Source organism: Gorilla gorilla, chromosome 2 (genome assembly GCF_029281585.2).
Source record: "Gorilla gorilla gorilla isolate KB3781 chromosome 2, NHGRI_mGorGor1-v2.1_pri, whole genome shotgun sequence".
NCBI lineage: Eukaryota > Metazoa > Chordata > Mammalia > Primates > Hominidae > Gorilla > Gorilla gorilla.
Genome location: NC_086017.1, coordinates 134,152,960 through 134,166,700, shown reverse-complemented (window position 1 = coordinate 134,166,700; position 13,741 = coordinate 134,152,960). Strand labels below are relative to the sequence as shown.

Here is a 13,741-nt window from a genome sequence, read left to right as displayed (position 1 = left end):
CAAGTCAGGACAGTCCAGGATGCACATCCAAGCTATGCTACTTGGAGCTGTGTTTCCTGAGCCTCAAAGGTAGCTTTTATTGAATCTGCTTTGCAGATGAGGAAACCGAGGCCCAGAGAGGTTAGACAGCTTTTTCTAGATCCTGGAGTTAGGAAGTGGTTATTGCTAGGATTTAAACCCAGGTGGTTTTTACTTCAGAGCCCGTGAGCCTCCCCTCCAGGACACTGCCTGTGCTAATATATCCAGTTGACTCCTGAAAGGCCAAGTGGTGAGAGCACTGGTGTGGACCCCTTCTGCCTGCCAGGTTTGACCTCTGTGGTTTTCTTACCTTTTTTTTCTTTTTCTGAAGTAGGAGCTACTGCTTCTTTTATTAGCTCCTAGTCAAAGAGGCTGTATTCTTAAACTTTTTTGCCATCCAATTTCATCCCCTCCTTTTATCTTTGCAATACCCTGGCCCCGCATCACAGACAGGGGCCCAGGGAGGTCTTCGATGTACCTGGAGACACTCAAAGAGGCCAGGATCAAACTGTTCCTTACCCCAATCATGGTTTATTAACTATGTTCCCACTCCTGTTTTTCATGTTGAATTGATTTGAATTAATCAGATTGGGAATGTACTGGTTCTGAACTTATTTTTTGAAGACAGTTCTTTTTCTGGGCTCTGATTGTGAGCAAGCATTAAGTGATTGGCTGGTGCAGGCAGTTATCCTGCTGGAAAATCCTCTCCACGATCTGACTGCAGTTGTGGTGTAGCCCTGGGAAGAGACTTTGCCCCTGGCGAATAGTTTTTTTGTTTTTTCTTTTTGTTTGTTTTTTGTTTGTTTGTTTGTTTGTTTTTGAGACAGAGTCTCGCTCTGTTGCCCAGGCTGGAGTGCAGTGGCGCGATCTCGGCTCACTGCAAGCTCCGCCTCCCGGGTTCACGCCATTCTCCTACCTCAGCCTCCCAAGTAGCTGGGACTACAGGTGCCTGCCACCAAGCCCGGCTAATTTTTTGTATTTTTATTAGAGACATGGTTTCACCTCGTTAGCCAGGATGATCTCGATCTCCTGACCTCGTGATCCACCCGCCTCGGCCTCCCAAAGTGCTGGGATTACAGGCATGAGCCAGTGCGCCTGGCCAAGAGTTTTAAGATCCAAACTGGGGTTAGTAAAATCTAGATTTAGGGCTGACATACAGATGAACTCTCTAATTATAGGAGATGAGACACTCTTTAAACTGATATCAAGACAGGATGTCAAATCTTCTGGAGACTTCAAAAGAACAGTAATTCCTGAGTTCCTACTGAGGTTTTAAAGTCAAGAGAAAGTCTTTTTAAAGAGTATAGAGTGTGGCCCGGTGCAGTGGCTCACGCCTGTAATCCCAGCACTTTGGGAGGCTGAGGCGGGCAGATCACGAGGTCAGCAGATCAAGACCATCCTGGCTAACACGGTGAAACCCTGTCTGTACTGAAAATACAGAAACAAAATTAGCCGGGCGTGGTGGCGGGCGCCTGTAGTCCCAGCTACTCTAGAGGCTGAGACAGGAGAATGGTGTGAACCTGGGAGGCGGAGCTTGCAGAGAGCCGAGACCATGCCACTGCACTCCAGCCTGGGCGACAGAGCGAGACTCTGTCTCAAAAAAAAAAAAAAAAAAAAAAAAAAGAGCATGGAGGAAGTTGGCTTGTAGCAAGCAAGCAAGCAAGCCAGTGCACACTCAGTCATTCATTAGATGGTAGAGCCACATCTAACACTGATTTTTTTTTAAGCCTGCAGTTCTTCTCCTCGCCTCTGGATGGTCCTTGTGGAGCTCCTGGTCCCATATTCACCAGGAAGCTAATGTGCATACTCTATTCCCCAACCACCTTTTATTAAGAAAGTTTTAGCACGTATTAGTAACCTTTGCCTCTATCAGTCATTACATTGGTGATTGCAAAATGATGAAAGAAGCCTCTCAATCAGTGGATGGGGTGATCAGAACTGAACAGTTTAAACAACATAGGGCAAATAGGAGTTGGGGTGGGGGTGAAGGAAGGGGATGGAGATAGAATGACAAAATTTTCAGCAGCCAACAATTTGAAACCATCTGTCATACCATTTCAGACTAAGATCCTCATGCTAGTGCCAAAACACTTCCCCAGCTGTGAAACCAAAAATTCCTTTAAATGGGAAGTAAGGACTTTCATTCTTATTGGCAATATAGCTCTTTAAAATGCAAATATTAACTAACTTTTCTGTTGCATTTAACAGCTTACAGAGCACTTTCAAATGCATCACTTTACTAAGTCTTGATAGCCACTCTGGGCGAGAGCTATTCCCAATTTCCCAATAGGAGACGGAAGCTCAGAGTGTAGAGTAACACCCCAGGATCACACAGCCAATAAGAGGCTGAGCAAGATTTTTAAAAATAAGAGCTTCATTGCGACATAATATGCATACCATAAAATTCACCTTTATAAAGGTGAATGAACTTTTAATATACTAGTTTTTAGTATATTCACAAAGTTATTCAACTATTGGTGCTAATTCCAGAACATTGTTGTCATCCCCAGAAGAAACCCCCAGACCCATTAGCAGTCGCTCTTCCTTCCCTGATCACCACAGCCCCCAGCAACCACTCATCTACTTTGTCTCTGTGATTCACATGTTCTGGACATCTCACATAAAGGGAATCTCACATGGCCTTTTGAGACTGGTTTCATGCACTTAACATATTAGTTTCAAGGTTCATCCATGTAGCATGTAACAGCACTTTAGTCTCTTTATGCCTGAAAAATATTCCAGTGTATGGATATATCACATTTTGTTTATTCATTCATCAATTGATGGGCAATTAAATTGTTTCCACTTTCAGGCTATTAGGAAGAATACAGCTGTGAACATGGGCGTACAAATTATCTGTGCAAGTCCCTGTTTCAGATTCTTTGGGGGATATACCCAGAAGTGGAATTACTGGATCATATGATAATTCTATGCTTGATTTTTTGAGGAGCTACCCTATTGTTTTCCCTAGTGGCTGCCCCATTTTACATTCCCACCAGCAATGCACAAGGATTCCAGTTTCTCTGCATCCTCACCAATACTTTTTTAAAACTTTCCTGATGGTATTAGTTGATGGACAAAAATAATTAATTTTGATAAAGTCCAATTTATCTGTTTTTTTCTTTTTTGATTGGTGCTTTTGGTGTCACCTCTAAGAAACCGTTGCCTGATCCAAAGTCACAAAGGTCTACTTGTATGTTTTCCCATAAGAGGTCTGTAGTTTTGGCTTTTACATTTAAGTTTTCTGGTCCATTTTGAGTTCATTTTTGTACAGGGTGCAGTAGGGACCCAACTTCATTTTTTGCATGTGGATATCTGTGTGTCCCAGCACCATTTGTTGAAAAGACTGTCCTTTCACCATTGTCTTGGAACCCTTGTCAAAATCATTGGGCCATAAATGGAAGGGTTTGTTTCTGGACCCTCAATGTATTTGATTTATTTTTATGTCTATTAAGCAGGATTTTAATACAAGCTTATGCTCTCCAGATCACACCTTTCCTTCTACCACATAAGAGGGTTTGGTCAGAGGGTCTCTTTTATTATCCCAGAGGGTCTCCTTTATTATCCCAGTGTTTGTTCAGAACATGTGCCACAGGCTTGATGGTATAGGAGCATACCTGGGAGGCTCTCCTGCTGGGGAGATGGAGTCCCAGGCCTTCATCTTTCAGCCTGTAGTCCCAGCTACTCTAGAGGCTGAGACAGGAGAATGGCATGAACGTGGGAGGCAGAGCACTGCCAGGCCTCTGCCATGGCAGCAGCTCTTCCTGTGATCTATCCATCTTTGTGGTCCCCTCTTTCCCTGTGCTGATAGGAAATGGCTTTGCTGGAAGGGTGGAGGAGGATTCTGGGGTCAGAAAGATATACACCCTCCCTATGCACACAGCCAGCCCCAAGCCAAGACCCAGGGGTGAGCAGGGGCCTGACTTTTTGTCAAGAACTCTGTCTACTTACAAGCTAATGAGTTTGCTTGTTGCTGTTTCATAGAGCCTGGCAGAAGACACAAGACTCCTGGGTCAGAGACAAAAACTTTATTACTCATGTTACAGTCAGCAGCATGAGGGTCAGCATATTTGTGTTTGAAGTCACTTTGCCACTGAAGTCCCATGTGATGGGCCCTCATGGATGCTGCACATGTAGTGGGTTTGGGTTGCAGCTGAAGAACACTGGACCAAGGGCCCGACACTTTTTTGAGTTGGCAGCAAATACTGTAGCACACAAGCCAGTTCCCCTCCCCACTGGGAGTAAGTGGTCACATGGTGGTCATGCTACGGCCCCATGACCTACTTAGCTGTCTGTCAGTGTGGCCAACTGCAGACGCTGTCAGTATCGGGATGGAGAAGCCTTGTGGTCTGGCAGTTTAAGCAAGAATTTGCAGGGATGCTCACAGCCCATGATTGGGGTAGAGACCTTTGCCTGCTTCACTCACCACAAAAGCTAGGGGTGCCCAAAGGTCCCAAGAGCCCTACAAATAGGAGACTTCAGAGATGGGATGCGGCTTGCTCAGGAACACACAGGAAAAGCCAAGCCAAGCCCAGGCTTCCCAACTCCTGGCTCAGTGCTTTTTCAACCACCCTGTCTGCCCTTGGGGGGTTTTATAGACACCTAGCTTGTCTGTAGCAGATAGGCCTCAGCAGGAAGTGTTGGGGGCAGGTAGGGGTAGGGCATCCTGGATCCACTGCTTTGCTTCTCTGTCCATCAGATTCTTTTTCAGCCTAGGTTGCATGGGAGATGAGGGGGACATGATTTACAAGGCCAGCTGCATCAGATTTGGTGGCAGAAATGGGACTTAGGAGCCCAATCATTTAATTACCAAAGCTGCAGGGGGTCTTTGAGTAGACATGGTTTGTCTGGTGGAAGAATACAGCGTAGGAGAGAATGAGGGAAATGGCAAGTCCTTGGAGCTTGGTGCTAAGGATAGAGCTCACTCAGTGCTCAGGGCCACACCCACCTCCTTCCGGCTCCTCGCTGGTCAGTCCCTCCTCCCGAGCCCAGAGGCCTAGTCCTCTCCAAATCCTTAAACTCACCGCTGCCCACTCCCTCCCAGAAGCCTTCTCAACCTTCCTGGGAACATTCTGAGCCCTCCACGACTCCTCAGCTGCCACCCACCGCCCCTCCCTGATGGCACACAGCGGGTCAATGTGCTTTTTATTGATTTCTCTGTTGGGTCAAGATACCATCTTTCCTGTCTTCCTGCCTCTCTCACCTGGGTTCCCCACGTAGTCCCGCTCCTGGTCAGCTGCAGAATCTGCCCTGCCGTTGACCTGGAAGCAATGGTGCAGCGGTTCAAGGCTGGAGCCTTGCAGGCTGGAAGGGCCACCAGGAAGGCCCGGGGGTCATGCTGGGGAGAGACACAGGTGGGTCCACTGCACTCCTGGGACCATTTGTGGAGTCCTTGCTGAATGCTATTCCGTCTCTCCCTCCCTCCCTCTCCATCCCTGCCCCCACCCTAGCTCTTCCCCTCCCCACTGCAGACCCTCTCCAGGAAGATCGTGCGGTCCAAGATGAACAGCACCCTGGTTGGGGTGTTCACCATCACCCTGGTGTTCCTGGCGGCTTTTGTCAACATGGTGGGTGGCTGCACGACCTCCTAGCACCTCTGCAGTCCCATTGGATCAAACCCAGTGGAGCCGTGTACCCGACAAGCAGGGCTAGGAGAGACTTTCCCTGGAAGTTCTTATTTGTTTCGCACCTGGGTCTGGGATCAGCTTTGACTCAATGTGCCTCACACAAGTTCTTTCTTTTCTTCTCTTCTCTTCTCTTTTCTTTTCTTTCCAGTTTTGAGACAGAGTCTTACTCTTTCACCCAGGCTGGAGTGCGGTGGTGCCATCACAGCTCACTGCAACCTCCACCTCCTGGGATCAAGAGGTCCTCCTGCCTCAGCCTCCCAAGTAGCTGGGACTACAGGTGTGCACCACCACGCCCAGCTAATTTTTGTCTTTTTTTTTTTTTTTAGAGATGGGGTTTCCCCATGTTGCCAGGCTGGTCGCCAGGCTGGTCTCAAACTCCTGGGCTCAAGTGATCCGCGGGCCTCGGCCTCTCAAAGTGCTGGGATTACAGGCATGAGCCACTATGCTTGGCTACTCTCCCACTAAGTGAAGTTCTTAGCTCTTCATTCTCAAGCCTGGTGGGGCCAGGAAGAGTTTAGGGAATGTCCCCAAGGCAAGTTTAAGAACCCCTCCCTGGGAGGGCACGCTAGCCATACCCCCTCCAGCCAGGACAGCTGGGCAGACTTTGCCCGTTCCTCAGCCTCTTTCAGATTTTGTCCCCATCAGTGTCATGCTGCACCTGAGGCGGAGGACAGGTGGGAGCCTGCGGCCTGGTCGGCTGGGCTGCTCTACCTGTCCCCCAGCAGCTTACCCTCCCCTCATCACCCTCCTTCCTCCCCCCAGTTCACGTGCAACTCCAGGGACCTGCTGGGCTGCTTGGCACAGGAGCACAACATCAGCGCGAGCCAGGTCAACGCGTGTCACGTGGCGGAGTCGGCCGTCAACTACAGCCTGGGCGATGAGCAGGGCTTCTGTGGCAGCCCCTGGCCCAACTGCAACTTCCCCGAGGTACTGGGTGCACAGGGGCTGGAAGGGAGTGGTGAAGAGTCCCTTGCCCTCCCCCACTGTCCCCTCAGCTGCTCAGGACAGTCTGAAGGACAGGGTCTCAGCAGCTCACTGTCTTCTAGAGGCCTGCTTACCCCAGTATCTCTCACTCCTACATGCCAGTGTCTGCACTGGGAACAAGGGGAGCCTCCTCCGTATGACAGTGACTGTTAAAGCGGTGTAGCTGTTGTTTCTATAGTGCTTACCAGGGACTGTGGCTGAGAGCTCTACATGCGCTTACTCATTAAATCCTCCCAACAGCCTATGACATAGGTATTATATTATCTCCTTTGTAGAGACGAAGAACCTGATACACAGAGAGGCTAAGTAATTTGCCCCAGATCACACAGCCAGGACTCAACAGAGTTGGAGCTCTCATTCAAGTTGTCCAGCTCCAGACAGAGTTCGTGCTCCTGATCTGAGGGCAAAACTTTACAGACCCTCAGCTTCTCTAGCAGACCCTACCCCACCCCAGGAGAACCCACCTAAGCCCCAGCTGTTAGAGTCAGAGAGGAGGGAGGGGAGCAAAGGAACCCAATCCCAAAGCAGCACTACTATAAACCTCACCCATTCAAAGTGCACGGTTCAGTAGCTTTTAATGTGTTCACCGATGTGTACAGCCATCATCATCATCTAATTTTAGAATACTTTCATCACCCCAAAAAGAAATTTTGTGCCTACAGGCATTTGGGTTTAAAAATAATACCACGTATCCTTATTCGGAAAACAGCATATATGAAGCACCTGTGGCGTGCAAGTTGCTTCGTTCATGGTACTGCGTTTGCCAGGAAGCAGTTTGCTGTCAGCAGCTGGGCTGGGCTTCCAGCCCCCAACTTCCCAAACCCCCAGCTCCCTATGGGTGCACACATGAAGCCTGTAAGATGGGGGCAGTGTGCCTTTTTCTGGGGAGAAGGTCCATGTTTTCATCCAACTCCCAAAGGGCCTGTGACTGCAGCTGAGGGGTGCTGTGGGCTGTCAGTGTGGGCCTCCCACCCAGCCTGGGATCTGGCTCTCAGACGTACAGACAGGGCAGGGAAGGCCCAGGGAGGAGCAGGGCTTGGCCCCAGGTCACCTAGGCAGGTGCAGCCCCACCCCCGCTCTGCCCCACCCCTGGGCTGGTGGCAAGCTCTCTGTCTCCTCCAGGCAGCCATGCTGCACCCAGCCTCCCCTTCCTAGCCTCCCCTCCCCAGCCTCCCTAGCCTCTGCTGCCTGTCATATCTGGCTGAGAGCCCACAGGAGCTCTTCAGCTTTCTGAGGGCTGTTTATGAGGAGCAGAGGCTATTTTCAGTCTCGTACTTGCCCCTTGGTGTGGTGGCTCCCCTGGTGAGGCTAAGGCCTGGGGGGAGAGGGTGGCAGTGGGCGGGTCCTGGCTCCTCATTTGTGGGAGAGGCTTGGTGCCAGCCTTCAGCCCCCACCAGCTGACCACCTCCCTCAAAGGTTGCTCCTGATTCAGCAACTCCTCACAGACCAGACCCTGGGGGGTCCCCAGCATCCAGTGTTGGCCTCCTGGTTATCTGGGCCAAGGTCTGAATGGGAATCCAGGCTGGCTCTTGGAGCTCCCATCCCTCCTCCCAAAGACTGGGGCTCTGGGGCTCTGAGCTGATTCATCTGGGCATGCCCTCCTCATTCCCTCTTCTGCTCCTGTTCCCAGTGGTGATGTGAGGCTTCCCCCCACAATCCAATCACCCAGGGGCCCTTGGCAGTCCTTCCTTGGCTCCAGAAGGCCTGAGGAGGCTGAGGGTCCGCCCTAGGGGCTGCCCTAGCCCAGGGCAGAAGCCGTGTGTGAAGAGTAAACATCTGGAAGCCTGACTCAGAAACAATGGTGCTAAATTAAAATAGTAATAATAATAATCATAATAATTGATGCTGGCGGTGCTTAGGGTTAGCATCAAGGGACAGCAGCAGATGGGGGGACCTCCGAGATTACCTGGTTTAGCCGGTCACTTGTCTAAGAAGGAAACGGAGGCTCAGAGACCAGAAGGGGCTTCCCCAGAGGGAACAGCACAGGGCACGATCCCTCCTCTGAAACCTTTGGAGCCCCATATATTTTGGTCTTCAGAATTTTTCAGATTTTAAAAGGTTGCCTCCCACCCCCAGTGGGGTCTGATCATGAAATGGTCATATTTCCACAGTAGTAGCATGTGTGCATGTCACAGGGGACAGGATAAAGATGATAACTAGCGTCCCAGAAGCGAGGTCAGCTTTTGCCACCAGAGCAGCTCCGTTCAGGCCTGGCCCCCTACAGGAGTCATGAAAACACATTCAGCTTTTGGAGCTTTGGAGTTCAGAGCTGCAGATTAGGGGCTCCCCACGGTTATTGAGGGTGCCGGACACTGCAGCGAGGGCTTCCTTCCGTGTGTTCATCACAGCGAGCCATGAGATAGGAAGCCTTGCAGAGGGGACACTGAGGCTCAGAGGGGCTGAGCACGCAGCCCGAGGCACACAAAGCCCAGCGTGGATCAGGCCTGAAACCCAGGGCAGCCTGGGCCTGCAGCGCAGCTGTAACGTGGGGCTATCCTGCAGGCAATGGCCAGACTCCAGCTGGAGCCCATCTCCTGGTTCCTAACCAGGGCCCTTCACTTTACATCACACCTGTTGGGAAATTTACATCAGCAGAAACATGCCCAGCCCAGGCCTCACTTGAGCCAGCTCAGACTGGAGGATGCATGGGGCCAGGGCCCGGGGCCAGGGGTCGGGCAGGGCCTGGGGAGCTGATGCTGCTGCCCTCTGCCCGCAGTACTTCACCTACAGCGTGCTGCTCAGCCTGCTGGCCTGCTCCGTGTTCCTGCAGATCAGCTGCATCGGGAAGCTGGTGCTCATGCTGGCCATCGAGCTCATCTACGTGCTCATCGTGGAGGTGCCAGGTGTCACGCTCTTCGACAACGCCGACCTGCTGGTCACCGCCAATGCCATGTACGGGGCACCTCCCTCACGCTCCCCACTGGGCATGAGACATTGCAGGGAGGTGGCAAGAGCAGGAGGTTTAGGGTTCTGGCACCACAGGGAACTTGCGAGGAGAGTATCTTGTTCCTCCCCAGCCCTGACATCTGGGAAAATGGCCTTGTTTCTTTCCTTCCTTCCCATTCCCAGTAGTTGGAGTGGCCTCAGGTCACCAGGCCCCACTGTGTTTCTTTCTCTGGTTTGCTCCCCCCTTGCCAGGGCAGCCTCCAGTGGGCTGCTTTCACCTCAGTCCAGCTGCCCCAGGCTCAGAGGAGTCACGGTCCAGCAGAGCCGGGCAGTAAGGAGTGTGGGAGCAGAGGGACAAGCTTTGTTGTTCACAGGGTCTGTGTCCCACCTCGAGGCAGGTGCCTGGATATCCGCTGTTCCTCTTCCTCCTGCAGCAACCCAGCCAAGTAGGCAGGCCCACCACATAAGGCTGGGCATCTGTGCACTACTCAAAGGCTCCTGGCTGTGGTGGCAGAGGTTAGGTCCCACATCCTAGAGGTGGTGGGTGTGAAGGTGGGGCCTATGGCTGTCTGGTCCCATAGTCAGCATGGTCATGTAGTGACAGATGTAAGATTTCCAAGGGAGGTGGCTCCATGAGGGGAAAGACCTTAGGCTTCGGGTGAAATTGGGTTAGAATCTCAGCCTCAGACACATTGATTATTCCTCTGAACCTCATAATTTTTTCTTTGTAAAATGGGAATATTGTCAACCCAAACTAAGGTGATTGAGGCAGAAATAATTTGATCAAGTTTTGTTGGAAGCCGGATGTGAGGATCAGCCAGGAAGACACACACACCAAGTTGGGCATGTTCCAGAAGCTGTTACAAGTGGGAATGCTTTCATAAGAAAGTAGAAGGGAAGGGGACTCCTCAGATCAGAGTTGTCCTTTGTCATTGGAGGGTTACAATCATTGGCTACAGATTGCAACATACAGACTAAAATGTCTACATGCCAGCAATCAGTACAACTTCATGATTCAGAAATGAATCAGCATTTTTTCATGTCAATAGATTATGCATTAATCAGTACATCAGCAATTTGAGGAGCTCAGATAAGATTCTTCACTCGGGCAGGATGTTGCCGTAAATCACAAGACCTCCCTGAAGCAGGTTAATTTGGAAGCCTGGCAGATATGAACTGTAGATTATCAACGCCCATAGTAGTAAGATGTATTGAAAGTGCCTGATTCATAATATGCTTTTCTACGCATCACCACTCCCGATACACACCAAGAAGTGCAAAAAAAAAAAGTGACAGTTTTGTGTCCCCTGAGAAAATGCAGCAAACTGTACCTTCTTTGAGTGAGAGGAAGCAATTCATCCATCCATCCATTTGTTCACCCATTCATTCATTCAAAAATACGAAGGGCCTGCTATGTGCCAGCCACTGAGCTAGGCAGTGGAGGTACAGTGTGGATAAATAGAAAACTCTCAGGAATGTTCCTCTCTTGGGAAGGTGGTGTCGCCTGAGAAAGTGGAGGTGTAATGAAGGGTTTAAGTCATATTCAAGGAGGAACTTCTTGGTGGTTGTGTGGGGGCTATGGGCAGATGACCACAAAGACATGGGACAGTGGAGCATGGGACAGGCTGCAGTCCTTTGAGGAGGAACAGGAGGTCCAGGAACTTTCTACTCTTGGTTCAGGGCTGGAGCAGGGAATGTTGCCCTCCTCTTACTGCTCCTTCCCATCCTCAGCATCTCCTCTTCAGGCGCTGAAGTTGGCAACAGACAGTGAAGGTTATTTCTGGATTGGGAGACCATGGTTTGGCTCTAGGGCAACCTTGTCCAATAGATAAAAAGTGGGCCGGGTGCTGTAGCTCACACCTGTAATCCCAGCACTTTGGGAGGCTGAGGTGGGTGGATCACTTGAGTCCAGCCTGGCCAACAAAATCCCACGTCTATTAAAAATATAAAAATTAGCCAGGCGTGGTGGCATGCACCTGTAATCCCAGCTACTTGGGAGGCTGAGGTACAAGAATAGCTTGAACCCAGGAGGTGGAGGTTACAGTGAGCCGAGATTGCACCACTGCACTGCAGCCTGGAAGATAGAGCAAGACGTTGTCTCAAAAAAATAAAAAAATAAAAAGCCACTTATGTAATTTAAAATTTTCTTATAGCCATATTAAAAAGGCAAAAAGTATAATTTGACTTTTATTTAACAAGTACTATATAGCCAAAATATCATTTTAAGATATAATCAATATAAAATTCTTAATGAAATATTTTACCTTTTTTTACACTAATTATTCAAAACCTGGTGTATGTTTTACACATACAGCACATTTTAGCTTGCACCAGCCCCATGTTAAGGCTCAGTAGCTGCACGTGGCCAGCGGCTGCCACACCAAGCAGCGCAGCTGTGGGATCTCTCCTCCACGCCCTCTGGATGGCAGCAAAGGCCTGGGAGGGGGAGAGGCGGGCAAGCCTCCACCCAGGTAGATATGCTGGGGTCTGGGAAGGCAGGGTTTCAGGTAAGAGCTGGGTGGTTTGTGGTCATGAGTATCCAATGCTAGTTGGGGCTGGGCTTTCTGCCACCTCCCACCCTGAAAATGTCGTTGGATATGGAGGGTGAATGGGGCTGGGGAGCCAAGGAGCAGCAGTGGTGGGGACAGCAGAGCAGGGCGTGGGGGCTGAGCAGGAGTGGAGGTCGCCTTATGCAGAAGGGTGGCCCTGACCAGTCTTCCCCAACTCTCTTCACAGAGACTTCTTCAACAACGGGACCTCCCAGTGGTGAGTTGATGCTCCTCGGATAGGGTCGCTCCCTGCCCTCAGCACAGAGCAGACAGGGAAGGCAGCTGGTGCCCAGGTGGGAGGGGCCTTGGTGGCAAGGTGGGTAGTGAAGGAGAAGGCCAACAGGACAGGGAGGCTGGTTCCTCCTGGGATAGCAAGGCGTCCTCAGGAGGCAGAGGCCCTGGTCACTTTCATGATCCCTGCCCAGGTGATCTGTAGTCTCTGTGGTTGGGATCACCGGCTTCAGATCATCCCATGTTAAAGCACTTAGCCTCAAGCTCTTCCCCAGGAGCCTGTGTGAGAACCTCAGACACAGGAGAATGGAAGCTGGTACCTACTTTCCCTCTGGAGTCGAGGAACAAAGGCGAGGGCTGCAGTGCTTGTGGGACCCGTCCCTGCATTGAGGGCTGCTGCCTGGGCAAGGGGCGGGGGGTCACTGGAGCCTCTGTGCAGCCTTCCAGGGGTTGAGCTCTTGGCGGGCACAAGACGTAGGATTTGGAATGGCTGCTTTTGTTAAGAGTATCTGTTAGTAACAAAAACAGAATTAGACAATAATGCTACTAGATTGCAGCGCCTACTGTCTGTCAGATGCTGTGCTAAGCGTTTTGTTTATAATATCTCTTTAACCCTTACTACCATCTTGAAATGTGGCTATTGTTATCCTGTTGTACAGATAAGCAAACTAAAGTTCAGAGAGATTAAGACACTTGCCCAAGGTTGTCCAGAGACAGGGTCAGCATGGCCTGCGTGGTGCCCTTTTACTGCACCCACTGACCCTGTCTTGTCCAGAGAAGGATCTGGATGTACATGCTGCCTTTTAGAAAGCTAAGTTCATCCCCTGATCTGACCAGAGGGGAGCTCCCGAGTGACGGGGGGTTGTAAGGCGTCAGGAGAGGAGTAATGGCTGCCTGAGCTGCAGGTGCAAGCAGGGTCTGAGATGGGGCTGCCAGCCAGGAAGGCTTTCTGGAGGAGGCACGCGTGTGGCAAAGTTTGAGCAGGGGGATAAGGAAGAGGGGAAGGTATAGTGGGAGGAAGAAAACAGGGCCAGCAGTGGGTGGGGGTGGGGTCCTCAGAGCCCGCTGTGAGGAGCCACGGCGGTCTCAGGCCTGTCCACCACCTCCCCACAGCCCTGAGCACGCAACCAAGGTGGCATTGAAGGTGGTGACGCCCATCATCATCTCAGTCTTTGTGCTGGCCCTGTACCTGCACGCCCAGCAGGTGGAGTCCACTGCCCGCCTCGACTTCCTCTGGAAACTGCAGGTGGGTGGCCCTGGGGCTGGACCTGGGGAGGGAGGCATTTGGGAGCAGGTGGCGGAGACAACAGGCTCGTCTGCTGGGCCAGGCCAAGCCGGGCCTTCGTCTTACACTGTCAAGCTGTCCTGCTCAGGCCCCATCGAAGCCACTTGGTGCCCTGTGTCCCCGTGGGTCTGCTCCCTGCTCTCTGGAGCCAAGAGGCAAAC

General features: G+C 51.1%; 1 protein-coding gene across 2 annotated transcripts in view; it reads left to right on the top strand.

The window, feature by feature from the left end:
- Nucleotides 1–13,741, top strand: part of ADCY5 (adenylate cyclase 5) — a 167,040-nt gene that overhangs the window by 139,697 nt on the left and 13,602 nt on the right. The window contains exons 13-18 of one of the 2 annotated variants that reach the window (XM_055383817.2): nt 5,469–5,585; nt 6,408–6,572; nt 9,346–9,521; nt 12,252–12,281; nt 12,571–12,645; nt 13,409–13,541. In XM_055383817.2, coding sequence (XP_055239792.1) covers nt 5,469–5,585; nt 6,408–6,572; nt 9,346–9,521; nt 12,252–12,281; nt 12,571–12,645; nt 13,409–13,541 — 696 coding nt within the window. The remainder of the gene's footprint in view (nt 1–5,468; nt 5,586–6,407; nt 6,573–9,345; nt 9,522–12,251; nt 12,282–12,570; nt 12,646–13,408; nt 13,542–13,741) is intronic. The other variant, XM_031009482.3, reaches the window with a different exon arrangement.